General features: G+C 51.7%; 7 protein-coding genes across 7 annotated transcripts; 5 read left to right on the top strand and 2 right to left on the bottom strand.

Annotated features, from left to right (window-relative positions):
* Positions 1 to 424: 424 nt before the first annotated feature.
* SMAC4_05148 (uncharacterized protein) lies at positions 425 to 3,489 on the bottom strand. Its single transcript, XM_003346840.2, has 3 exons — positions 1,951 to 3,489; positions 885 to 1,893; positions 425 to 806 (listed from the first exon to the last, which is right to left on the bottom strand). The coding sequence occupies exons 1-3, from the start codon at positions 2,333 to 2,335 to the stop codon at positions 650 to 652; spliced, it is 1,551 nt and encodes a 516-aa protein (XP_003346888.1). The 5' UTR covers positions 2,336 to 3,489; the 3' UTR covers positions 425 to 649.
* Positions 3,490 to 4,664: 1,175 nt separating this feature from the next.
* SMAC4_05147 (uncharacterized protein) lies at positions 4,665 to 6,618 on the top strand (the record flags this gene model as incomplete). The annotated part of the gene is made up of 3 exons (XM_003346839.2): positions 4,665 to 5,137; positions 5,200 to 5,743; positions 5,891 to 6,618. The coding sequence occupies 3 exons, from the start codon at positions 4,665 to 4,667 to the stop codon at positions 6,359 to 6,361; spliced, it is 1,488 nt and encodes a 495-aa protein (XP_003346887.1). The 3' UTR covers positions 6,362 to 6,618.
* Positions 6,619 to 6,722: 104 nt separating this feature from the next.
* Positions 6,723 to 7,095, top strand: SMAC4_05146 (uncharacterized protein; the record flags this gene model as incomplete). The annotated part of the gene is made up of 2 exons (XM_003346838.1): positions 6,723 to 6,821; positions 6,880 to 7,095. 2 exons carry the CDS (start codon positions 6,723 to 6,725, stop codon positions 7,093 to 7,095), a joined length of 315 nt encoding a protein of 104 aa, XP_003346886.1.
* Positions 7,096 to 8,451: 1,356 nt separating this feature from the next.
* SMAC4_05145 (uncharacterized protein) lies at positions 8,452 to 9,791 on the bottom strand (the record flags this gene model as incomplete). Its single annotated transcript, XM_066090234.1, has 2 exons — positions 9,594 to 9,791; positions 8,452 to 9,103 (listed from the first exon to the last, which is right to left on the bottom strand). The coding sequence occupies exon 2, from the start codon at positions 9,091 to 9,093 to the stop codon at positions 8,452 to 8,454; it is 642 nt and encodes a 213-aa protein (XP_065946295.1). The 5' UTR covers positions 9,094 to 9,103; positions 9,594 to 9,791.
* Positions 9,792 to 12,074: 2,283 nt separating this feature from the next.
* Positions 12,075 to 12,575, top strand: SMAC4_05144 (uncharacterized protein; the record flags this gene model as incomplete). Its single annotated transcript, XM_003346836.1, has 2 exons — positions 12,075 to 12,435; positions 12,487 to 12,575. The coding sequence occupies 2 exons, from the start codon at positions 12,075 to 12,077 to the stop codon at positions 12,573 to 12,575; spliced, it is 450 nt and encodes a 149-aa protein (XP_003346884.1).
* A 2,650-nt stretch (positions 12,576 to 15,225) lies between these two features.
* Positions 15,226 to 15,742, top strand: SMAC4_05143 (uncharacterized protein; the record flags this gene model as incomplete). The annotated part of the gene is made up of 2 exons (XM_003346835.1): positions 15,226 to 15,631; positions 15,687 to 15,742. 2 exons carry the CDS (start codon positions 15,226 to 15,228, stop codon positions 15,740 to 15,742), a joined length of 462 nt encoding a protein of 153 aa, XP_003346883.1.
* An 8,861-nt stretch (positions 15,743 to 24,603) lies between these two features.
* Positions 24,604 to 24,834, top strand: SMAC4_13339 (uncharacterized protein; the record flags this gene model as incomplete). Its single annotated transcript, XM_066091378.1, has 1 exon — positions 24,604 to 24,834. The coding sequence occupies one exon, from the start codon at positions 24,604 to 24,606 to the stop codon at positions 24,832 to 24,834; it is 231 nt and encodes a 76-aa protein (XP_065946294.1).
* Positions 24,835 to 24,929: the final 95 nt, after the last annotated feature.

Genomic DNA, 24,929 nt, shown 5'->3' with positions numbered 1-24,929 from the left:
GAAACATTCACTTTTTTTTTTCTTCGTGTGAAGCACTATTTATGCGATTTTGCTGTCCCGTTCAAACAATCATGAATGCGTACATATGTGATAAGAGTGTGTTGGGAGACAAGCAAGCTCAAACTGTTCGAGTGGTCCATGACGAGCGTTCGACATCAACTCCAGTCACTGGACGAAGGAATGTCAAATCGTTCAGTTGTCAAAGAGTGACCTCGGCCGACATCCAGGAACGCGGAAGATCCGGAAAGTGAACGACTTTAACACCGTATTTTAGTCTTATGTATGGGGGAAAAAGCAAAAGGAACAGAAAAGGCATTTATGTAAAAAGCAAGAGCAAAAGCAATAACTGCACTTGGATGTTGCCAGTGTCCCCAAAGTTTCCTTGCGTATACGATGTTAGTTAACCATCAGACTGATTTTGTATCCGAACTAACCAATTTCATTCATCGTACTTACTCATTATTTGCGTACTCATCTAAAAACCAAACTAAACCCAAACGCCACGCTGTGTGTGATAAAGATAACAACAAAAAGCAGCAGTAAAAATGAAGTCCAACAACTTCGTGAATAGCGTGTTTTGCCGACCGTTTTTCCTCCCCTGTGAGAAGTCTCGATTACTCATCCTAGAGCTCAGGCCTCACTCACTCACTCACTCATACTGAGGAGTGCGTCCCATCGTTTGTGTGCTTGCACCAGAACTAGGAAGACCACTCTCAACTTCCTCACGCACACCAAAGGCCTGGGGGGTGCCAAAAGCCTGGGACCTTGCACCAGTACCAGTCTTGAACCTGTCCTCAGCTTCGTCGCTAACCCCCATACTCAGCCCTCCGTTCCTCTGCTCCTCCAATACACGCCGGGCATTTTCATCAGCCTGGGTAACCTACTCCAAATGCCTCACCTCCAAAATCCCGCGGTTCAAATGCTGGTTCCCCAACCTCGCCACCCGCTCGCCAATCGTCCTGCCCAAAAACTCAATCACCAGCTGACCCTCCCTATCGAGCTCGTCCATGTCCGCGACATTAGGCAGGAGAATCCCCTCCACCAGCGTCTCTATCGCTTTCATGATGCCTCCGACTAGCGCTTCATACTCGAAGTGGCTTGCCTCGCCCTTTTCGCGCAGCGGGGTGAGGATACCCTCGTCGAACATCCTTAGGTTCGGCAGAACTAGGATACGCACCGCCTCCGGGCCGCCGGCGGCCGCGAGACCGCTGATGGCGCCGTAGAGAACGGCGGGGGACTTGCTCGGATCGAGGAAGAACTTGAGGCAAGTACGCGTGAGTTTTGGGCGGAGGAGAGCGTTGGTCTTGCTGTATTTCCTTGCTATGGTACCCAGCAAACTGGCGGCTACTTCGCGGAGACGATACTGGTCTTTGAGAGCATCGGTGCCTTCGAGACTGGACTCGGATCCGCCTAGCTTGCGGGCCATGAGGCAGGTCAGGACAGGGGCGGCGAGCGAGGAGGCGTACGGGTCGAGGAAGATGGAGGGGTTTTCGAGGATGGCGCCTGTCAGCTCCATCATTTGTCGCAGGACGAAGAGGTCGTCGAGTCGGTGCGTGACTTGGTTGTTGATGAAGGAGACGAAGTAGGGGACTAATTGGTGAAGACCGGGGTCGGAGCGGACGGAGTCCAAGGCCGCGGAACGCAGACGCGTCTTCTCTTCGTCGGGATCGTCGTCAAGGATGGCGGCTTGGACTTTATCGAAGTAGAGGATGAGTTCCTTGCTGATGACGTGCTTGACCGCGGGGCGGAAGGCGACGTTGTCGTTGCCGGCCAGGGCGGCCACGGCGGGGTTGGCGCCGGGACCCTTGGGCAGCAGGTCTTTGGAGGAGGTCTCGCCTGTGGTGGGGTTCTGGGGGATGGAGGGTTGGACGCCGTCGATTGCGAGCCAGTGGGCTGGAAAGACAACGGTTAGCTGAGGTCAAGGTGACTCTTGAATCATGTGAAGCTCACCGGTAAAGCTCATGTCGCGGGGCACCTTTGGTAGAGGAGCGTTGATGACCTTTTCAAAGTCCACCTCCTCGTCTTCAATGTAGAACAGCGGTTGACCGGGACCAATGCTGGCTTCCCCGTAGCGAAGCGGCCGCGTGGAATCGTATCCGTAGAGAGGCTCGACGTCGAGAACCCTCAGAGCTTGCGAGACATCTTGTACGGTCAGAGTCGTGCGGTTTGCGGCGCGCATGAATCGTAGGGCCTCGACGACGACCTGGCCAATTCGGTATTCGACATCTTGAGTGAGGACGCGGAGGGGCTCTTCGGTCAGGTTGATTCCTATCGACTCGGCGACATCCTTGACGTTCTCGGGGTTCCAGAGGAGCTTTGGTCCCTCCCCTGCCATTGTTCGCGATTGCGTTGGTTTGTACTGGTGATGGAGATCGCGGGTGTGTGTGGTGAGAGCGTTGTCTTGAAATGGCCGAGTCAAGTCGCGTTCTCCGGTGGTGTTGCTCGCTGTAGAATGATGTACAGGTCAAGTTCACGGTATGGACAAGGGCAACTGACGAACCACAAAGAGGGGCCCCGCAGTGGGACCTGAGTGGTTCGTGCCTGGCCAGCCTAGCCAGTTAGGGTTAGCGCTTGGCGTTCAGTGCAAGGTGCTCCACACGTCTCGACGACGTCCATCGACTTCATCTCTCCAACTTCAACTTCACCTTTCCATCACTCGTCATTATCGTCCATGTTGACGGCTGAAGCTGCGGTTGAGGCGCACTTATTATATTTTTGCCTTTTTACCTTCATTCCTGTAACATTGCCTTATCTTATTCTGCCGCCGAATCGAAGCCGTTTGCGTTCCCGCCCACCTGGAGTCCCAATCACTCTTGTCGATGGCATCAACCTTTGCAGACCAAGGCCACTCGTCAATATGCATTCCATCCCAAGTCTCGCTTTATAATTACTCCCAGACTCTTAGCTGGCGGTCTTTCGTCTTGACTCCTTCCGAGAAATCCTTTTCCTGGTCATTTCATCGAGTTGTTGATGGGTGAAACACCTTTGGTTTGTGTTTCTCTACACTGGTTGCTGGCTGCCACTCTGTCTTCATGTGCTCATCAATTTCCGCAAGTGCCTGCTCGTCTCTCTAATATCCTTCGTTCATTGCTGCTATCTTGTACTGGTCTTTAGGAGGCTGTTGTGCCTTTTTTCAGACATTCTGCAGGCCTTCCTCGTCACACTCCGGTAACTTGAGCTGGTATTGGAGGGTAGCATTTAGCGGCTCAAAGTCAGGCTCGCACGTGGAAATATCACCCCATTGAGTTTTGACTTTTCCTAAGAGGCAGGAAAGTTCCGTTCTGCTTTGATGTTTTCGTTCACAGGATATGCGGGATCCTGAGCCGACAGAGAAGATCCGCATGCCCTTGTCACGGAGCTAGTTGTTCCATGAATCAGTGGCTAAATGCCATCAAACGTCCTTTATCCCGATATCCTTATTAAACGCTCATCGCTCCTACATATCCATGGTACTCTAGCCGAAGAATTGCCAGTTACCATTGGCTCCTCTCCCGCGGAATAGGTGTTGCGCATGTTGCCGGCGCTGTGTACTTGGGAGATTACACGAGAAAAAGCCAAAACACACAACCAATAGGACTCTTTGGATGCAGAGAAAACCACCTGGCCCAGTGATCGCCAGTCAGAGATGAGTGCAAAATTACAGTGGAAAAGTCAAGCGAAGATGCGCAACATGGAAAAAGAAAAAGAAAACCAACGACTCACAATAGGGAGCATCTTCCGGGCCTCGGGAACGACTGGAACGATTTCCATGTATGATTGAACTCGGGACCTCTTGGTGCACCAAGAAAGAGGCCACTCACGGCACCAGTTGACCAGTTCCGAGGCAAGACGAAAGTTTAGTCTGGACATCCGGCTTATCAAGGGCACCTGATGTCCAGGTTGCGTCCAATGTCGTTGGCCCTTGGAAGGGCCAGCCAACCTGTGTGTTGGCGTCTGGAAACAGCACCGTCACGGCATTTAAAGCTTCGATCTTGCGGTCCGGACGAGCCGTTGGCTGGGTCGGTACCCGGTCGTGTCTTCTTTAGGTTCTGCCGCGGCGTGATGCGAGCCAAGATATTTCATGGCCTGGATCAGCAATGATATACAAGTACCTTGACGACCGCTCGACCCATGGCCAACTTGCAGCACGGGATTAAACCACCTTGCTTACTGCCATAGATTAATCTTCCGACACGCCAGTCAAAGGTCCTGCGTCTTTGAGGCGTTCAATCCCGCAAGGCGAAAGATCTCCGACCGCGACCGTCGATCAACACTTCCACCCCTGATCGTTAGAATAGTCAACATGAGTCGGCAAAACACCTACGTGATCCGATACACTGCTCAGCAGACTGTAATCGCATCTCGTGGAGGAGGAAGGGACCTATAAATGGGCAGACAGCCGTATGATCAGTTCAAGAGTGGTTCGATCATCCGCTTTCACCCTTTCTACTTCGGGGTCCCGATGACAGACGGCAACGGCAACAAGCTGGTGGTCGGCCCCAGATTGGGCATCGAAGCGAGTATAACTCAACCTGCATTTCCCCAGACTTCTCCACGTTTTCTATACATAGACGTCTTCCAGAACCAGGACTCAGCGACCTGCCATAAGCTTGCCAAGATCATTACATACATCTTTGTCATACATCGGTCCCGTATCACGTTACAACACAGCAGTTCTCAACGTCATGTTACCCTTTATAGCACTTCTACCCATTGCAGGCTTGGCAGCAGCCGCAGACATCTCGCCCTTCGAAAAGGCCGATATCCTTACAGACTGCCTCACCCAATCTAGTGTCCCCTGGAACACTCGCGGCTCCAACGACTGGAAACTAGACGCCGCCCCTTACAACCTCCGACTAAACTTCACACCAGTCGCCATCGCCGTTCCCACCACCGTCAAACACATTCAGGATGCGGTAGCCTGTGCCTCCAAAACAGGGGTAAAAGCCAACGCCAAGTGCGGCGGACACAGCTATGGCTCGTTTGGCCTCGGAGGAGAAGACGGTCATCTTACTATCGAGCTGGATAGGATGAATAAGGTTGTGTTGGACAATTTTACTGGCATAGCAACGGTAGAAGGAGGATCAAGGCTGGGACACGTTGCGTATGAGCTTTACAACCAAGGAAAACGGGCGTTTAGCCATGGGACTTGTCCAGGGTAAGCTTCTTCTCCCCTTTTCCCCCTTCCTTTTACTCAACACCGAAGCTGACAGCCCGCAGCGTCGGAGTAGGCGGCCACGCCCTCCACGGTGGCTACGGCGTCTCCTCGCATACGCACGGTCTCGCTCTCGACTGGCTCGACTCCGCTACTTTAGTCCTCGCCAACTCATCCGTCGTCACCTGCTCAGCCACTCAAAACCCCGATCTCTTCTGGGCCCTTCGCGGGGCCGGCGGTTCTTTGGGAGTGGTCACCGAGTTCCGCTTCAAGACCTTCGCCGCGCCCGAAAAAGTAACGTTCTTCATCGCCCAAGCGCCCTGGAAGACGGAGCAGCAGGCTCGTGAGGGGATGACTGCTCTCCAGGACTTTGTGAATGATGGTGAGAAAATGCCCAGAGAGTTGAATATGCGGCTGTTCATCACGAATAGGTTCGTTAATTTTGAGGGGCTTTACTATGGGGATAAGGCCGGCTTGCAAGGTGTACTTGGGCCGTTGTTGAAGGCGACGAATGCTAGTTTGGTATTGAGCCAGCAGGGGGGTTGGTTAGATCAGGTGAAGCATTTCGGGAATGGAGTTAACTTGGATCAAGGACATCCTTATAGCATGGTAGGTGTTCTCTCTTCTCTGTTATTCTTCGGTCAAGTTCCCAATTCTCTTCACCTATCCTCTTTCATCCCATCCTTTCCATCCATCTTTCCATTCACCCCAAAGCCTTTAAACCCCCATCAACCCACATCACTAACGAACATCAAGCACGAAACCTTCTACTCCTCCTCCCTCTACACCAACGCCCTCACGCCCTCCCAACTCTCCGCCTTCACCTCCTACTGGTTCACCCACGCCAAATCCAACAAGCGCGACTGGTACGTACAAATCGACGTGCACGGCGGCCCGACCTCATCCGTGACCATTCCAGAAGTGGACTCCACCGCCTACGCCCACCGAAACTACCTGTTCATGTTTCTCTTCTACGACCGCGTCGACAGGGGCGTGTATCCAGCCGAGGGCTTCGCGGCGATCCAGAACTTTGTGGGAAATGTTACCGATAAGATACCTGTCGAGGAGTGGGGAATGTATGTCAATTATCCAGATCCGCAGATGAGTAGGGAGGCGGCGCAGAGGAATTATTGGGGCAAGCATCTGGAGAGGTTAAGGAGTGTGAAGGGAGAGGTGGATCCGGGGGATTTGTTTAGTTATCCGCAGGGGGTTGTGCCTGCTGTGTGAGTGAGAACGGTAATGTTGATTGGTGTGAAGAAGATCAGTGGCTGAGTGGCCGGCCGCTTGAGGTTGGGCACCTAGGTATACATGTGAGTCGGGGCATCTGGTATCTCGAACTTCATGAGTCTTGTAATTTCAAGGATACCCAGGTATTCATTTGGTCAGTGATCGAAGCTGAACACCTACTCACCTCTTCAAGCTCGCACGATGCCATTGATACTGTTACCAGGCCCATCCGTGCATCTAAGCTTCAACTTGAGAACCTTAGAATGTTAACTCATCTTTGATAGCAACCAGCCTTGCGCAACCAGCCCTTATGACGCCCTTCACCACATCATTGGCTCGGAAATTAATGCTTTATATCTCTATGCGTGGCATCACCAGCCACAGCGACTATCCTCTTAAGGATACGCTAAAGCCATTGGTTAGGGAGATGTTTATGCCGAGTCGAGAGACACCCAGTTTTGTAAGTTGAACACTCGGTGTTCCCTAGGTACATTACTCTCCCAAATACCCCAAGACAGAAAGCCCAGAAGCAAGCCGCTGACACCACATCAACTTCGAAAGCAACTGCTTCTCACCAATCATCCGATGAGGAGGATGATTTCACTCAAGATGTCACAGCTTTAGACAAGCTCAAGCAACATGAAGCCCACAACTACTTGAACAAGCACAACAAGACCACCGCGACAGAGACCATCGCAATCTTTCTTCGCCACCTATCTGTGGAATCACCTTGACGCGATCCATCATATTTTCTGAAAGGGAAATGGCAGGCACCTTGAGTGAGGTATTCTGTAACGAGCCCCGGCCCAGGTTTTCTTTATGTGTGGTGTATCTTGTAGAACGCCGTTTTGCTGGAACTCAACTGGAGTTTTGAACAAAACCCGGACGGTATGGTCACTGCCCAAAAGCTCAGCAAAACCACTCTCTTCATGCCTGATCATAACCACGGATTGCGAACCGAACATGCCGGAGGTTTGACAAGGTTTTTCGCCCACCATACCATACCTACCTACCTACCCGGCATTCAATCTGAACACTTTGATCGCATGGCAGCCGCCACTCCAGTCAACATGAGCTCGTCCTATCACCTTCAATTCTCACAATCACCCCAACGACAATCACGATGACCAAACTAAAGGACCTAATCCTCTTTCTCTGCCGGCTTCACGGCGATATTCGCACCGTTGGTTGCCCCGCTGAACCACCAGACACCAGACCCCGTCATGAGCAAGATGATGAAGGAGTTGGTGGCAATTGGTCCACTGGACCCAATAGAATGTCAGAGAACATGGCATCGGTGCCAGTAGATATACCACCCACTTTGGCCTTCGGACAATCGAGTACAACGATGAGCGTCACCGGTACTGGTGCTGTTGGGGAGCACGACGAGCATCTACACCGGCCTTTCGTATTGTTTCTTCATCTCCAACTTGAAAGTGGAGAGGAAGTGTTGCCAGAGTGTGTTGCATCCGAAGGCGAACGTGTTGGACGTGCTGGACCTGACGAGCAGCAATACAGCAAGGAGCACGCGTTATCACCAAGAATCACATCAAAGAGTCTTCAAATTTTCAGTCATGGACAGCAGAAAAATTTGCCGTCAAACCACGTTCACATTTCATTCCGCTCCCAATGACGCCGACGCCAAAAACCAAACCGCCAACTCCATTTGCCCGTAAATGCTTCATGTTCTCAAAGCCAAACCAAACCCCGAACCCAAACAAACAAAGGGGTATCAAGTCCCAAACCAAAGAAAGGCCACCCACCCACAACACCACCCTCATATTGAGTCTGTGGCACTCCTCCTTCCACAAGCAACCCCCAACCGCCAACAATAACACCTTCCCATCCCACTTCCTCAGTAACACCTCCCATCCCAAAACCTCTCGTCCACGGCCCGTTCTCGAAAAGACAACACACAACCCATCCCGTCAAACCCGCCTAAACAACTCGACCGAATCCGTTCCCAGCGCAAGTCCTACCTAACGCCGCCACCCACCCACCACTGTTTCCACCTCTTCTACCAACCCCCTCACCCCTCCTACTGTTTCCACCCCTTCCACCACCGCCGCTGTTTCCACCCCTTCCACCATCTAACCACCCACCCAAAAACCACACCCAAGAACCAAAACCTCACTCAAAAGCAAGGCGCGAACCGCCCAACTTCGGCCGATAAAAAGATAGTCGTCGTCGTGTGCCCCCCAACCGCCGTCCAGCTCTGACCAGAAGAAGGGGCTTGTTGGGCACCCTTCCCTGGCCAGAGCCGGAGGAGACGGAAGAGGAGGCGGGGCCGGGAGAAGAGCCGGGAGCAGAGCCGGGGGAGCGAGGGGAGCCAGGGGCCGGCGAGCCGGGTCCGGGACCAAAACTGGGGCCGGAGCCGGGAGCAGAGTCGTCATCTTCGTCGTCGTCATCTTCTTCTTCGTCGTCCTCTTCCTCCTCGTCCTCGTCCTCGCTCTCCTCCTCGTCGGAGGAGGCAGAAGAGGAGGAGAGGCCAGGGCCGGAGGCAGGGGCAGACAACTTCCTCCTTTTGGAGGGAGGGCCGGCGTTGCTGCTGCTAGTGCTGCTGTTGTTGTTGCTGTTGTTGCTGTTGTTGCTGGTGCTGTTGCTGCTGCTGGGGCTGGGGCTGGGGCCGTCGGCCGGGCGCGCACGCTTGGCAGAGGCAGAGGCAGACGAGGGAGAGACGAGGGTGTCTGCTCCAAGCGCCGAGGGCTTCTAACCCCTGGACATTTGGGCATAGCCCCCGAACTCTCCGCTCGCCGCCGCGAGGTTGCCAAAGATGGTGTTGGCGACTGGAGGAAAAGAAAGGAAGTTAACAGGCAATTCGGATGGATTTGGAACTGATGCGCGGTATGGAATCAAGATGGCACATGCGCAACCATGGAGTGCCCTGGGATCCCACGATGCACGACGAAGTGGACAAATATCGGGATGATGAGGAGCAAAATGGGGCGTGGAGGGCAGATGACCAGATGAGCTGGCTCATACGGCAGGTGGGTAAGACAACAAAGGCCACCTCATCAAGCAATGCGCTCCGTGTGAGAGTTATGGTTGACCATGCTGACTGTTGTGGGTGATGCGATGGATGATGTAGATGTGTCTGAAGCAGAGGTGAGGCTCACGTCAAAAGACACTGACCCTTCACCCTGCAATAAGATGCTTCATGATGGAAAGAAAGGGCAGTATTGTGACCTGGAGGCAGGAGACAAAAGGGTGAGAATGGACTGAAATAACTTACCACGCGGAAGGTTGCTCCTCGGCTGAGGAGGCCACAGCCAGGGCGGCGGCTGGGGGTACATGGCCGGCTGGAACCGACCAGGCCGGGCCATGGCACGCTGGTGCTGCTGGGGCTGGGGCTGGGGAGCCGGCTGGGGGTGCCAGACCTGGCAGTCGTCGCACCTCTCGTGGGCGCAGAAGACCAAGAGGTCCCCCTCATCCTGGTCGATTGCGTAGTCGTCGTCGAACGACGACGACCACTGCTCCTGGGCTGCCTCCTCGGCATCACGCGAGTAAGGTTCTCGATGAAGCAGCCAGTCGCAGTGGTCGTCGTCTCTGCTGCGGGCGGTGCACTGGCAGCAAACCCACTTGGAAGACATGGTGTGTGTGTGTGTGGTGTGGTGTGTTTAAAGAAGAAAGGCTGGTCTGGTCACGTCGCTGTGAGTTGAGTGATTCATTTTTGACTTTCCTCGAAAATTGAAAGGAAAAGAAAAAATGAGAAAGAGGAGGGCAAAAATCAGAGACCGGGTACTTATAGAAGAAAAAAAGAGACAGATTACGTGCCATTACGTGCCCTACCTTCCTGTCCGGTATTGTTTACTCGCAAGCTGTGCTGCCTATTGTCGCCCGTGTCCATAATTATTTTCAAGGGGAGGGGTTCATCTGAATTAGATCGGATGACGAGAGCGAGGAGAGATAAGACGAATCATCATGTTTGCTCTTTTCTACTTCTGGGCAAGAACCTCACGCACCTCCCTTGTTGACTTTGCACACGGTTTTTGGTCTTCGTGAGGGACTGGAATGGTCGACGGCAACTTTGCGCGCTTCTTCTTTTTCGAACGTTACTATAGCAAGATGAACCATTCTTTTCTCGCACTTCTCACATGAGCAATCCTGCAACTGTCATGACCAAGCAGTATCAACGTCCTCCTAAACATTTGCCATGAACCATTATCGGTAGCCTGTATTGGAAGCACAACACCATCCCACTTCTTCTCAAGACGTGATCGCGACCGTTAACCTTACGCGGCGCCTCGTCCTCTTGTCAAGGGCACCGGAGTGGGAGCAGCCTCTGCTCGTTTGAAGGCGCCATCGATCTCTTCTTTTTGTGAGGACGTAAAGATAAGGGATGAGAGGTCTATCGTCTAGCAAGTTATGTACATTAGCTACTGTTTGGTTCTTGACGTCCATGTAAAGCTTTCCAGACTTCCAAAAGAGACTCTCCCAATGTTGCAGTTCTGGGGGCTATCTTGCAAGCAAATCCTGCGAGAGTGCAAGAAGACCAGTGACTTGTCCCGAGAAACCAGGACCTTGGTTGATAGCATCTCGAGTCGAGACGGTAATCTGAGCCATGGCACTTCATCTGAAATGCTTCTACTCGTTAAAGAAAGCGAAGATGAATAACGTTTGTGAAACATGCAGCGCCTTATCTGTAGCTGATGGTGAGATGGAAACCGATGCTTGGTATTTTGATGATGTTGCCATGGAGATTCACACATGCAAGTAAACGGGTTGCATTATCCGAAGCAGGACAAGGAGTAGATAGCAAAAGATCGAAAAAGGGATGAACAAGAAGTCAAGGCATGGGTGGAAGTGGTTTGGTTGGATTCCCAGCTTTTAACCAGATTCTGAGAGAGAGAAGATTTGCCGGTGATGAGATGAAGAAAGTAACCTCAATGATGGTATATTGTGAATTTCACATGAGAGAGCAGCGTTAGAAATCTGAAAGGTGGTGCCGATGACGGAAGCTTAGGTAGATAGTAGGGTGACAAGAAGGTGAAAAGGCAAGGAGTGTGGTTGGCAGGGCACTTGTAAGAAGAACTCAGGAAAAGAAGCCCAGGTAAAAATCCATGCACTGCCCATTAATGAAAAACTTCTCTGCATCTGTCCTTCTTCTTGGCCCTGCGCAGTTGGTTGAGGTGAGTTGAGCCTGCTCCGCGCCTTCCTACCGTTTCGCCGGCTCCCTGCTCCCAGATTCCTGTCATTTGAAAGGCGGGCCTTTAGGTTACTTAGTGCATAGGTTCCATTGCTTTGGTGCTCGGGCTGGCCCTTCTCATTTTTCTCAACAGCTTGAGTCAATATGGATGAGCCTGTCCCCCAACAGTGACTGCCCCGCTGTCTGAAATAACGGCAATGAACGGGCGTGGGCCACGACTTTTACAGAGACCTGTCCAACTTTTGCGCCGATGGAAATGATCAGGGCATTTTTGTTCTCGTAAAGTAGTCGATGCCTCGTTGTGCAAGTGGTGGCAGTATCGTATCTTCGATTGCCCAACCGAACATCAACTTTTGTCCGGTTATAAATTTTGTCGGTATGACAGTTTAACACTGTCACTTCCACCATCTAAACTTTTTCCTTGCCAAAAGGATCATGTATGGACTCTCCGCTTTCAACAATACCCACACATGCGGCTGACGATGCTCTCAGATATCAATCACCTTCGAATTCTCCGAGTGATGCCGGCGGCACCGGCCTCCCCGAAGACTTCCACGACAGACGAAGATGCCTGCCGCTCAGCACACAACCCATCTCAATCTTGGCGATCTCTTCAAGCCAGTGCCGCCATCACCATCACGAGTCCGTATCAGAACCAATACCACGCCACGCCGTACTGAACTCCTTCCTCCGCAGACTGCAACAGAAGGCCTTGTGGTCTTGGCTGCCTCAGCGAGAGACGCCGTTATGGTGCCACAGTCCGGCCTAAAAAAGTACTTCACGTGTGGTTTCAGCCCTCAGATTCAGCCCGGAGCCCGTCTCCTTCACGACAACAATACTCCGGCTCCCTTCCAGGCCCGACTGAGCCACAATCGTCTGATTCTTGGGGCTCGCGGAAGCCAGCGTCAATACTTGCTGCTCGGCCCAGGTGGGAACCAGTGTCTTCTTCCTCGCTACTCGTGCTAGCTGGCGACCACAGCTTCATTCAACATTCTCTTTGACGACAGCTCAGGGATTTGGAATCACCTTGACTTCACCTCCGAGCCCAAACCCAACTTCAAGAGCTGAGTGGATGGCGCCATGTCAAAGAGGCGTCACTAGACTCTTTATTAGATTGTTCACCACGCGAGACATTGTTTTAGCGGACGGAGCACAAAACGCATCAAGATATATTGTCCGCCTCCGTGTACTCCTGAAACTTCGCTTATGGCCGCTAAAGTCTGGACTCCTTTAGACGATGCGGGCGCCTCTTTCTGCGCCTCGCCGAGGTTCCTGGCAGGCAAATGTGGGATCAGATGTCGAGAGATATGCCAGAATCTTTCGTGCGACCAAGGTACAATCCAACCCGTCCCTACTAGATCGCTTTTTCTTTCACCCAATATCCAGCCACAGACGTGATGGGCGCATCCTTAACCGCTCTGTTGGGAGTATTGCCATGCTGCTTTGCGCTAACCGTTCGGTCTGTGGCGGGAGCTAGCCATCGATTACTGATAGGGCTATGAGGTGCTGCCCGAGATCCAAAGAGATCAAGAGAAGTCATCTGTGGATTTTGAGGGCTCGGAAAAATCTGAGAGACAAGCACGGAAGGAGAATTGTCGTGAGATGATACCCGTCTTAGACTATCCAGATCTGCCCCTCCAAGGTCTTTGATCCTGCCTCATCAACCGCACGCAGCTTTCGTACGCTGCACAATGCACATGCAGGTACTGTTCTGATTCTGTACGTTGCGGCACTTTGCCTGCCGCGAAGCAATCCACTAGCTCTCCTTTATTTGCGTCAGGTTATGTCGATTGCCGGCCAAGCCCAACTGTATTGGGAGGCTGAGCTAAATTTGAAAGACTCCAAGACATCCCGCCAAGGGTCCCTTTCTACATGAAGCGAGGGACGAGAAACGAGAAGGTGGGGCCGTTGCCATGGCATGTTTTCCTATTGTTTGGCAGAAAAAGGGGCAAGCCACTCGCTTCCTTCGCATGCTACGCCAGCTACAAGTGACCGGTCAGCAAGGGTACAGCAGCGAAAAGTCTTCAGAAAAAACGCCATCCAGGCCTTATGCTGTCGTTCTCCTGACATTCAACGCTTCTGCAGTCTGCACCATGGGACGGCGGGAGGCGGCCAAAGAGCGAGAGTCTGTGTGACGACACCAATCTTGGACATGGGAGACCGGTCGAATTCCCAGCTGCTGTCTCAGTCCTATGCAGTAAGTCCATGTCAAGACACCGGAGAAGTTGGGCTCTGCCGAATCTCTCGCGATATCCCGCGACTGACCATTGAGAACAGAACAGCGACATCATGGCTGTTTCATCATCGATGCGTCATGCGAGTCGGGCCCCTCGGCGGCGTCCTCCTTTCGACTTAACAGCCCTTCGGATTCCAAAATCCGTTAGGTTACGGACGTAGCTTGAGAGCAAAAGCGACCGTTGAATCATCACGACACCATCACGAACCCCGTGCCATTGCCGCTCTCTTCCGAACACGATGCAAACCGCCGAATCGAGGGCCTGGGAGGCCGCGCCGTATAGGGACGCTGTAATCGCCCAAAGCATTTCTATAGCCAAGTTATTTTCGGGAGGGCGTCCGCGTTGGGATGAGGATACCGTCATACTCTTCTGGTCAAACAAGATGTGGATGTTGAAGAACATTCAAGTACTGTTTCAGATATCGCTGACTGATAGTGAACAATCGCAGTATCTAGTCATCAAGCTCAAGCCCCCGGTGTATCAAAGAGAGCACAGAAGTCGACGTACCGGGCACCTGGCTCCCTGAAAGAGGCACCACCATAGCTGTCTCAGAGCTTGTACAACCATCATCGAGAGTTTAGCCCAACTACATTCACAGACCCACGTTTCTCCCATGCCTTACACTCGTCCATCGTTCACCGAGGCACCCACGTGCTTCGCCGAGCTGTTGACCGTAACGGCGCTTGCTTGGCAGGAAAATGGCACCACACCTTGGAGAATGGCTTTCTAATTATCGGCCTGATTAGGAAGTCTGCGATGTACACAGCGACCAGTACTTCCGGATTCTGCTCCAGGGTTCACTTGGTTTGTGCTGCCCCACGGAGCTTCAGGGAGAGACCGAATCGGCATCGAGCCGAATATATGGGACGATGGAGCGGACGAGACATGCCAGTTAGATGTATAGGGGAGGATAGAGATAAACAGGAACAGAGGAAGAGAAAGATATAAGGAGATGGCAAGGTGCATCTCAAGTGAACGGAAGGGGATAGTTAACGACAGCATCTTACCTTTCGAAGTTTATCACTACTCCGGCGGCCAGTCAAACGACGACCAGACACTGAATAGACACTCTTGAGAGAAACATTCATCTACAACCCACCCTCAAGATAACTAACAGAAAGACCTGCCCGAGCCGTAAGCTCATTCCACAACATCCTGTAAGTTCCTGTCTGTAAGTTCCTCTGCGTCATCAAAGGTGACTGAAGGAAAAGCTAACATGGCCTTCCTTCTGAGACAAACAGACGCAGATCAAGAACGGCGAGTTACAGCTGTCTTTCAGTCGAACTTTGGAAACAGACAAGAGGAGAACCATTCTAGTCACATCAAACGTTCCTGGACACGACAATAAACCAACATCGGACTACTTTGACAGGTGACAGATCGGTCTTTCGGCCACGCAAAGTCAAGACTTTACTGCAGCAAAGAACAGTATACAGAGGACGACCCGACCTCAAAGAGAAGAAACAACACAAACGGACAAGATGTGCACCTACCATTACCTTCACCACCACCACATTCCCCCTTGCTCCAAGGACCTTTACTTTGTGATTCACTACCTCTTCTGCTCCGACGCGACCATCGACCTCAACACCGGCAATCGTCAGCCATGCAACAACGCCATCTACGATGACTCCCACCTTGCATCAACAGCCATGTCTGCCTCCATGTCCATGTCCAACAGCATGTCAACACTCTCCACATCCCCCGCCTCTTCTCAGTCTTCAGCATCAACGTCCTACTACTCCAATGACGGCACCTCCTTCCCCGTAGACTACAACTCCCTCTACTCTTCTACCACCTCTCTCAACCTGAGCCAGCAACAACTACCACAAACAATGGACTTCAACAACCCCTGCGCATCCTCCACCTGCCTCACCAGTCTTGAGTGTTCGTCAGGGCAATGCAGACTCGAGCAGTTAGGTGGCAAATGGACGTGTTGCAGGTGCGGAGGCAAAGGAAATGAATATGCGTGGTGCAAAGCCCGGCCAGGGCTGGTGAGGGGGGCGGATCCGGATATGGTTTGTTATCATGTTGTTTGTGGGGGGTGCAGGGCGACAGGGAGCTCGGGGAAGGGGAAGGGGAGGCGATAGATTGAGGGTTTAGGAAAGATGCGGTTTGAGGTGTATTGGAGTGGGTGAAGGGAGTGATGAGCGAAATCGTTACTTGCCAGCGGAAAGGTCTATACTGTTGCTGTTTAGTGGAGACTGGAAGCCTAAGATGGTTGGGATAAAAGAGAGAGCATCGAAGCAATAAGGGCGGCTGGCGGACACGGTTGAATGGGCAGGGTCAGGAAAATTTCAACCCGTATCACGCATAGGAGTGACTCGAAGAAAGCAAAGGCAAGTGAAGGAAAGTATTGAACCGAGGGGAAAGAAGTTGGTGATTTAAGGGAGGAAAACGGACGAATAAAGGGTTTAAAATGCGCGTGGATCGTGCTGGAGGAGTTTTGGGCACGAAACCCGCTCGTCGTGGGGATATGTGGCAAAGAGAACAGGACAAACAGCGCAGATTTCTTTGAAGCAGAACCACCAGTGAGTCGGGGACGGGAGTTATAGCGAGACTTGCAATGCGCGGTGGCGCACACCTTTGTTTAGCCTGCTTGTGGTGTGGCTGGAGCTGGGCGGCGTTTGGGGAGGAACAGGAACTTGGCCGGTGTGGATGCATTGGAGGTTAGGACACTTAAGAGCAAGATGGTCAGTACTAGCCTTCATTTTTCGTTCACGGTAAACATATTCTTCTAACTTTTCCTTGTTTCTTGTCCGGTCTATATAGCAACATGGGTTTTACTTCTTCGTCCGGGTTCGATACACATGTCACACGGACATTCGACCTCGACCCTAACTCAGCAGCACGAGGCTTGCAGAGCCGCACGGCTGAGCCTCTCGAACCCTTCAAAATGCTTCAGGCAACCAGGCCAACTCGGTCGGAGAGTCTATTCGACCGATAGCACAACCTACCCGAATCCCCTCAATAATCCCTGGCGTATTCCAGCCAACAATACGTACGCCGGCTGCACTGCCCCTCATATCGGGCTGTGCTAGCCAGGCCAAGAAGGGAAACCCTGCTATCACAAGAACGATCCCTAACCAACCAAGGCACTCCGGCGGCGATAGGGCGGTACCCGTGACGACGCCGGCGTCATAGGAAGGAAGGATATTGGAGGAAGATACTCGGGAAGGATCATATGTAAGCACAGCGGTGCACACCGCTAGATAGATGCCTTATGGCCTCATAACCCAGATCAGGCCAGCAGAAGGAAGGAAGGCTTTGCCATAAGAAGGTCGGGAACCCCAGCCTGGATGGAAAGGCTTGAAAGGATTCAACAAGGCCTTCGAGACCAAAGTAGTTTATCAGCTGAATTGAACTACTGTTCCAAGCCCAGAATACTGCCCTTGTCACAACACATCAGTTACAAATCGAATTATACGGAGAGTTGTGTGTCTGCAGCAGGTTGTTGTCATCTCCACGGTATCTGTTACCATCAGACCACTGTACCTGGCGTCTGCAGTTTCATCTTTCCTTCTGCCATTGCTTGAGGGTATGACATTTGTGCGACTGTGGTTGGCGCCGTGTAGTTTGTACTCCGTGAGCTATCATAGAGATTCAAAGCCCTCTACACGGCCTCTACACCATCTTACACAGGATCACCATCGTATATGCAGAACCATAGCACTCGATCACGCACTCATCCATTGACATTTGTGTATCCAAAGTCGTGTCACCTATTTTGACACCGCCTCTATGTCTTTCTCGTTGCCTTGTCCTTGTATCCCCTTTCTACCTCTATCCTTGCTTTACTGCATTTGTGTTGCCTGCCTTGCCTTGACGTGTTTCTTCCCCTCCATTATCCATGCGGCCATGAGGGCTGCTGCTGTTGCATTCCTCAGCCTTTGTGCCTCTAGCCTTGGTTCTTGCTCCATCTGAATGCCCTCAATATGAGCCATATGAGCTGTTCTTTGCACTGACAATTCCAAAGTATCGTTACCTCCTCCTTGCACACTCTGCCTGACCTTCCAAGCTGCCCTGTCCCTGTCATCCGTTCCTTGGATCTTTCTCTCTCCAGCACTTTGATGCCATTATCGCATCATCATCGAACCATTTTTTTGGGGGATCTACTATCATGAAGATAATCTGCCCGGGTTGCTGTTGTTATTCTTTCTCCTCGGAACGACGGAAGCTTACCGCTCTAACCCTCCTCATCGGATCAAGCCCATCGTGCCACTATCACTACCAGGTAGGTAGCCCACCAAGCTCCCAACAGGCTGGCTCTCAGGGCGCCCGCCGCCAGCCGCTAGGCTACTATGGTAGAGGTAGGCTTGGTAAGCTCGGACTTGACCCACATAGAGTAGAGGTAACTTGCTATCCGTACTTAGATTTCGTATATGCGGCTCTGGAGTCTCAGATCACGCAGATCATATGGAGGTATGCAATGTCGTGAGTGACAATTTCCTGTCACACCTACAACAATGGCTCTTTAGGGCGTAGCTGGCTGTTCACCAACTCTTCAAGCTCGTGATATATCCATCTCCATAGAGGTATCCAGAGGTAGCTAGCTCATCAGCCACAGCCAGCTCAATAGCCACACCCAGCTCAATATCCATATCCCGCTCTACGACCACCCATTGAAGCTGAGGAGTTAGTAGGTAGTCGCTGTCAATGTCTTACTCACCAACAAGTGCAACAACCAAACTCATTACCTGCGATGGCATGTGACCGAGTCGTCGGGTGCTTGTCTCATCATCCAGCATCCGGAACAGAAGCCTTCTCCTCCGTAAAAAGCAACGAGCAAGCGAGGCTACGCTCAGAGTGACATACTACTGTCAGTGTACCAATCTACATGCCTACTAAATGCTGCCATGCATCTTGGCGGTCATTCGGTGCCTTCGGTCAGTACCAACTGCACCTAGAGATGTGAAAAGAAGTTAGATACCTTTAGGAGAAGGGAGGAAGTAAGCGTACAGTTCAAATGCCTTACATCTCCGGCAGGCAAGTCTCGCTGCTCGATCAAGACATCAAAGGAAAGCATTGACCCAAAGTAAAAATGACAAGTCAATTTCTTGACATGGAGATGTACTGCGGTAAGATCCAAGTTCCATCTGCGGTCAAAGGGTAGGTATCTAAGACATTTTTGATGTTCGCCTATCTTAGTTCGCACTTAGCTCACACATTAGCTTGGTTAATCAGAGCTGTACCACAGTGCGTAGCTCACCAGAACTAGCGGTATTTTATTGATGTTGACAAAAGAAGATTTAGTGCATTAATTTGCACGAACTGCGAACTCTGCCAAGTGTGAAAGTTAGCTGGAGACATCGGCCACCATTGAGGGAAAGTGGCGTTGATCAATCACACTCTGAAAGAATCAGGAGGCATGGTTCTTTCCCGCGTCCAAACAAGGATTTGACCAATGACCGGCTATCTGGATCTTAGGTGTCATTGAAGGATTCATTCGAATCGTGAAATCACATCGAGCGTAAGATCCAAGTGTGAGCTTGCCAAGCACGTATAAGCGGGACAATTAGCCAACTTGGGAATAGCGGTCCATATCTTCAACCTCGAGCTCTTTCTCCGCGGACTTGTAGTTTACTCCTCGTTTTAGTTCCTCCAGCTCATCTTCTTAACTTCCCCCTATATTTCACATCTCAAGTGAGAGTGGACCCTGATGTCTCTAATAAGAGCTTGATATGACATCTCTCGGTTCTTGTCTCATACCTTGACACCCCGGGATTAACACCGCTGTCACCGGAGTTTTCTCACGATGCTACCGCTTCTACTCATCCATAGCAGATATCCTCAAAAGGGGAAAGTCACTGCTTATGTGGGCAGTTTTAGCTCCCTTTCAACTGCATATGCAGCACCTACCCTTGAGCTACCCAATAGGATATGCTCATAGTCCAAGAGTGGATCAAGATCATATCTGCTATAGATAAAATAAAGCGGTAGTTTAACTTGAAAATAGTAATGGTCAAAAGGAGATGGGAACTGGTGTGATTTCCAAGCCGGATCTCTCTTTTCCCGACCTCGAATTGACTGCTAGACGAGACGCTTAGGGACATTTGCACGTGTGAAATCGATATCGCGTGTGGGTCATCGGTGTGATAGGGGACCTAAGCAACCCTCGATGCCCTTGTTATGTCTGAGATCGGGGGGATTAGGACCGGGGAATGCTTAGCGAGCTTAGCTGCCTACAATCCTCGGAAGGGTTCAGGCACGTGTTATGGCTACCTAGCTTGGGAAATTTGTAGGGAGCCCCCATGCCTATCCGGGGTGTGGACGGCGTAGGTGGGGCATTACCGCGCCGTGAATGTCTTGGTCCTCGGGCAACAAGGACATCGGGGGGCGGGTCGGTAAGCGGGCTCAGGGTCTGTTCGCATCTGGCGAACCATCATGGATAACTCCGGGACCGGGTTCCGGGATGTAACATGCAGCCATATTATGCTAGCTGTAGGTCCCCCTTCCCCTCATCATCCCCATGTTGCTGCAGCCGACAAGCGGTAAGGCAGACATCAACCTATAAGCTCTATGCCTCCAGGAACGCAACGAGTACGATGATGGTGAAGGGGTTGGGGTTGGAGTCGAGCTCTGCAGACGGCCCACGAGAACTCCACCATGGTAGCGAGTTGCGGTAAGCGGTAGCATCCGTAGTTTGTGATCTGTCTTTTTTGAAGAGTTCAGTTCGCTTCTTTTATCTCCAAAGAGATGTCAGAATGCCGCAGTTGGCTCAAAACTGTCTTAAAGCTGTTAGCTGTCATGTCTTACACAAGCTGACAAAGGGTGTTTTCGTGTAGTAAAGGTGAAGTTTTGACAACTTAGCAAGACCTCCACAGCTCCATTCGACAAAAGCTCCAGCCACCACCACCTATCCATCACCGAGGCAGAATAATCGCAGAGCTAGAGCCAGATAGACATGAAGTCCGGCTGCCACTCCGACACTGCCACTCGGTATGGGACCTACCGCTCAAGCAACCGGTTCCAAGAACCGGATTGGTGGTACCCAGCGTTTGATATCACGTTTGCGGTTTGCCGCAATCTACCATAGCCTGCCAGTGAGATAACAGCCACCAGGCTCTGCCGGCCAGTCCATGCCACCCATGACAGTCAAAAGACAAGACCGGCCGAATGATCAGGCCATCGATTTCTCTACTGTTGATTCTTGATCGTACGTTTGAGTTCGACGGGGTGGTGTGTATAAACGCCACGGTGTGGCATGGCCGAGTTTTGCCCTTGGCCTTACTCCAATCGGATGGACTTCCCGGTGCTCGCCAGGCGGCTGGCGGCAGCTCGCAGGAGAAGAAGAGAGAAAAAAAGATTCGAGTGATCGGATTCAGATGTTGTGGTGTGGGAGTTGTTTCTCTTTGCTTGTTTTGAGGTGGAGATCGGTCGTCTTGTTCATAGAAGGCTCGGGGGTTGGCAGCTCTACTATGAAGACGTTGTAAGGAGTTGTTGCGATTGGCCTTGTCCGTATGCTGTAGTTGATTGTAAGATGGTAGTGAGTAGACCTAGTGGTCAGTCAGCTAAAGTTATTCAACACCTTGTACGTGTGCGGAATTATGTCAATACGGTTACTCTCGGTTTGCTTGCAGAAGTAACCTAGCACGCCTAGGTACTTACTCGAAGTATAATTTGCCTGCCAGCTGTCGAGCAAACAATCCCCCAATACCAAAGTCCGGTCACTTGCCTGTCTACAGTAGCTAGTACACAGCCTGACGTACAATCGCTATACAAAGGAACTTTGACATAGCCCACGGTTCAGAAGTTCCACAAATTTCACACCATTTCCCCTTAAGGTCATAATCCGATGTAACTTACCTACCAATGCATCAATCCATTGCTCTATTGCACCTTGGAACCCCTCAGGCCCAACACTCTCGAAATTCCAAGACCTTCCCACTTTTCCCCCACGTTCAAGGCGGCTAGAACCTTGCTCACAAATCACCCTCGCTACCATAGCATCGCATGTCCGTGATCTGCCAGTAGTCTGGTGGCCCGGAGCTAGGATCATGGGAACAAAACTGCTGGAACTGGAAACCATGGGGAAGCTGACAGGCAAGCGGGCTGGTTCCATAATTGATGTCTCATTCTCTCGGCCATTACCACCGGACTGATCATCTATCAGATTTTCAACTCACTTTTCAAAAGTCGATATCAGATACGTTACTAACGCATGAAAAGTGAGACAAGCCAGTTAGAGATCCTGTCCATACCCGTCTGGAGTTCATGTCAGTGTCCGAAAGTTGTGTCTATGATGTCTGCTGCTTGATGTCTAACCTTCCATCAGTCCATGGATGGACTCTCCATCCAGATGCTGTGGGCCTAAGCCTAAAACTGACATCCCGCGTTCGTACCTGTTCTCGCTCTCGTCCTGTCGATTCCAAGGACGAACCGATGAGAGGGGAGCAGTGTTGTAGTACAAACTCCGGGTTCACGGATATTTCTCCGTGTTGTGTACTTGAACACACTTGTGGGGTGAAAGAATGCGTCAGTTGGCTCACAGGGTAGGATTAAAGGCCTCACTTCAGCCAGCATGAGGAAAGATCCATAGATCAGGGTGGGAGTGAAGCTTGAACAACAGTAGGTACTGCTTCAGCGAACCGGGTGAATCTCGAGTGCAAACTCTCAGGCATTACTGCACATGAAGAGCGTCATGGATATCTCGTCTGATCTGATCGGAACGGGGACAGTAATCCGTCCAGCCGGAAACATGTTCACATGTGCCCGGCGTTCCATTCCAGGCTCAGCCCGGCGACTGGACGAACAGACGAGCCGAACAGGGACTTGGCTCAGGACAGGAAAGGACAGCCGAAAGGTCGCATACCATGTCCAGATATTCGCAGCATGCATGGGAGATCTTCATCATCCTCGTCAACAATCATGGTGCCTAGCATCTTACATCATGTACGGTATGATCCGTGCACATACGTCCTGCGTCGAGGGGTGAGACTGGGAACCTGGGGCAACGCAGGGACAAGGAAAGACAGGGCGACAAATCGCAGGCCATTTTGCATGCTTACCAGTTCTGGAACAGTCTCCGAGAGCCGAGGCCGAGAGCGGGCGAAAAAGCAATGTTGAGAAGGCGTGGGATAGGCCGATAGTCCGAGGAGGATGATTGAAGGGGAGCGAGCGGAAATCGTGGGATGGTTGAATGGGAAGAGAACGGGGTAACTTACCAGTGGCGGAATAGCGTCTCAAATTTGTGTCTCCCGCGCGAGGTGACGGAGGCCTGCCATGCGTAACTTGTTTCGTGTTTTACCGTTATTTTGTGTGCTCGCCCATTTCCTGATGACCATGCTTTTTCCCCATCCCCTTATCGATTTCCCGATTGGCCAAATAGCAGGGACGGGTGGGATAAGAGAGCGAAATTTGAGATCCGGACCCCGAAAATCGAAAATTGCCCATTAAGAATCAGCTTTGGGAATCGATGTCTTGCCCGTTCTCTGATCATGCTGGTCGGATCAGGGGTCCCAATCAGCTGTCGAGATCGGCCATGGATGCTAGCGAATTCGGGAAATGCACCCAGGACCTAGGACCTGGAACGGCCATGGTAAGGGCCCTGCTCATTCCCCTCACCGACAGCCTATTTGGCTGGTGGCACAGGCTGATAATGACCACTCATTTTTCTTACAATCTTGGAGGGCTTGCATACTTTGATTGTGTAACCAAACCGTCCTGCAAGATCACTGTATAACTTTCCGGTCCCGAGTGCCTTATTGGTGCTTGCGAGATCTGGGTCCGGGTATCGACAGGCTTTAAGGGCTAAGAATTGCGCCAAAGTTGGTCAATCTGGACTGGGGGGTGGACGACTTACCTACTTCGCAGTAGCTCACGATCTGGCTGAGCTAATTTCGCCGAACATCTCTCTTACTGGGATTCTCGCATTAGCCCCAAACGTGCTAATATTACAACGAAAGGGACATTAAGTGTACTGTGCAGTTTAACCCTCCGAACGCGCTGTAGTTGGTTCACACGGACACAGAGCAACTACACATCCCCGTTCTCAACCCATCAACTTCAGCGTGAGCTGAAGCAGTATCTTGGGGTTGGGCAATACTGATGTCGAATTCTCGAGAGGGTAAGAAGTAACAGTCGAAACCGATGCGGCATACCTCAACCCGTCCACGAATTGAGAGAGCTGTTTCGCTCGAATCTATCGCAACGTGATGTTAGTCCCGATCACTGTCGACAATCTGCACCAGCGATTGGGAATGTATACGGTAAGATGTCGTACGGTGAAGTGGGAGTCCCGAGGTCAACCCGTCGGCTCGCTCCACAAGCGTCCCTTTACTGACACCATGAGCCGAGAGTATTAACAGGAAACTGAAAACATTGACGAGCCCACAGTATCCGAAACGACCCACCGAAGCGGCGCAATGGCACCAAGGAGATCTTCAGAAGACCGAGGACACGAACAAGGGCAGGCATTTACCGGAATCCATTGCAGCCAACGGCCAGACCCTCTCCCACGATTCGCGACTGCGCTATTGAGCCATCACCTCCGGAGAGTGGGACGTACATGACTTCAACAGCCACTGGCGGTGATGCGAACGTGTCCTTAGCGAAGTAGGCAAATTTCGGAGCCTTTCCCGAGATGGTTACGGGTGGTTGTCGAAGATGGTAAGTCGCCGGGCAACACGTCTTCCGGGCGGAAAAGAAAGGAGAGAAAGCCCCAGATCACCCAGACAAGGCAACAGAATCCTCGTCATCAAATCTCTATCCCAAGTTGCGTCGACTCCAATGCAACTTGTTCAGCCGACTTCATGTCTATCCCGACACCCCAATCATCCAATATCGGCCAGCATCTGCATCACGACCACTGCAGATGATATAGCATTAGCACAGTATGGGTGACCAAAAGGGCTTGTCAAATGCCAATCCACCATGGTCGAGGACGTTCATGTTCCCAGTGCGGAGCCATCGGTGGAGGCAGGGTAATCAGCATAAAGGAGGGTAACAGAATCTGGCCAAACCCATTGAGTCGTCGGAATAATCGGAAGGTTCACAGACGACCCAAGACTAACATAAGCACTTGCTGCCATAGTCTGCAGTATGGTGTGGGGCTTCGGGGCAGGATGCACGTCTTCGAGCCTATAAAGTAAAAGAAGGCGTTGGTGAACGTGTCGTATTCCCACGGTGGCCATGAGCACGGCTGAAAGATCGATAAGGCTCGGCGCAGTCTGGGGAAGTGGGGGAT

This window comes from Sordaria macrospora, chromosome 2, assembly GCF_033870435.1.
Source record: "Sordaria macrospora chromosome 2, complete sequence".
Classification (NCBI taxonomy): Eukaryota; Fungi; Ascomycota; class Sordariomycetes; order Sordariales; family Sordariaceae; genus Sordaria; species Sordaria macrospora.
Note: the sequence above shows the minus strand (reverse complement) of the source record. Positions and strands in the feature narration are given on the sequence as shown.

Excerpts from the sequence above, each read along its gene's own strand:
- SMAC4_05148 (XM_003346840.2), bottom strand. The coding sequence starts at position 2,335 with ATGGCAGGGGAGGGACCAAAGCTCCTCTGGAACCCCGAGAACGTCAAG. Across the intron at positions 1,894-1,950 it reads CCGCGACATGAGCTTTACCG|CCCACTGGCTCGCAATCGAC; the intron begins GTGAGCTTCACA and ends TTGTCTTTCCAG. Across the intron at positions 807-884 it reads TTGGAGGTGAGGCATTTGGA|CGACGAAGCTGAGGACAGGT; the intron begins GTAGGTTACCCA and ends TATGGGGGTTAG.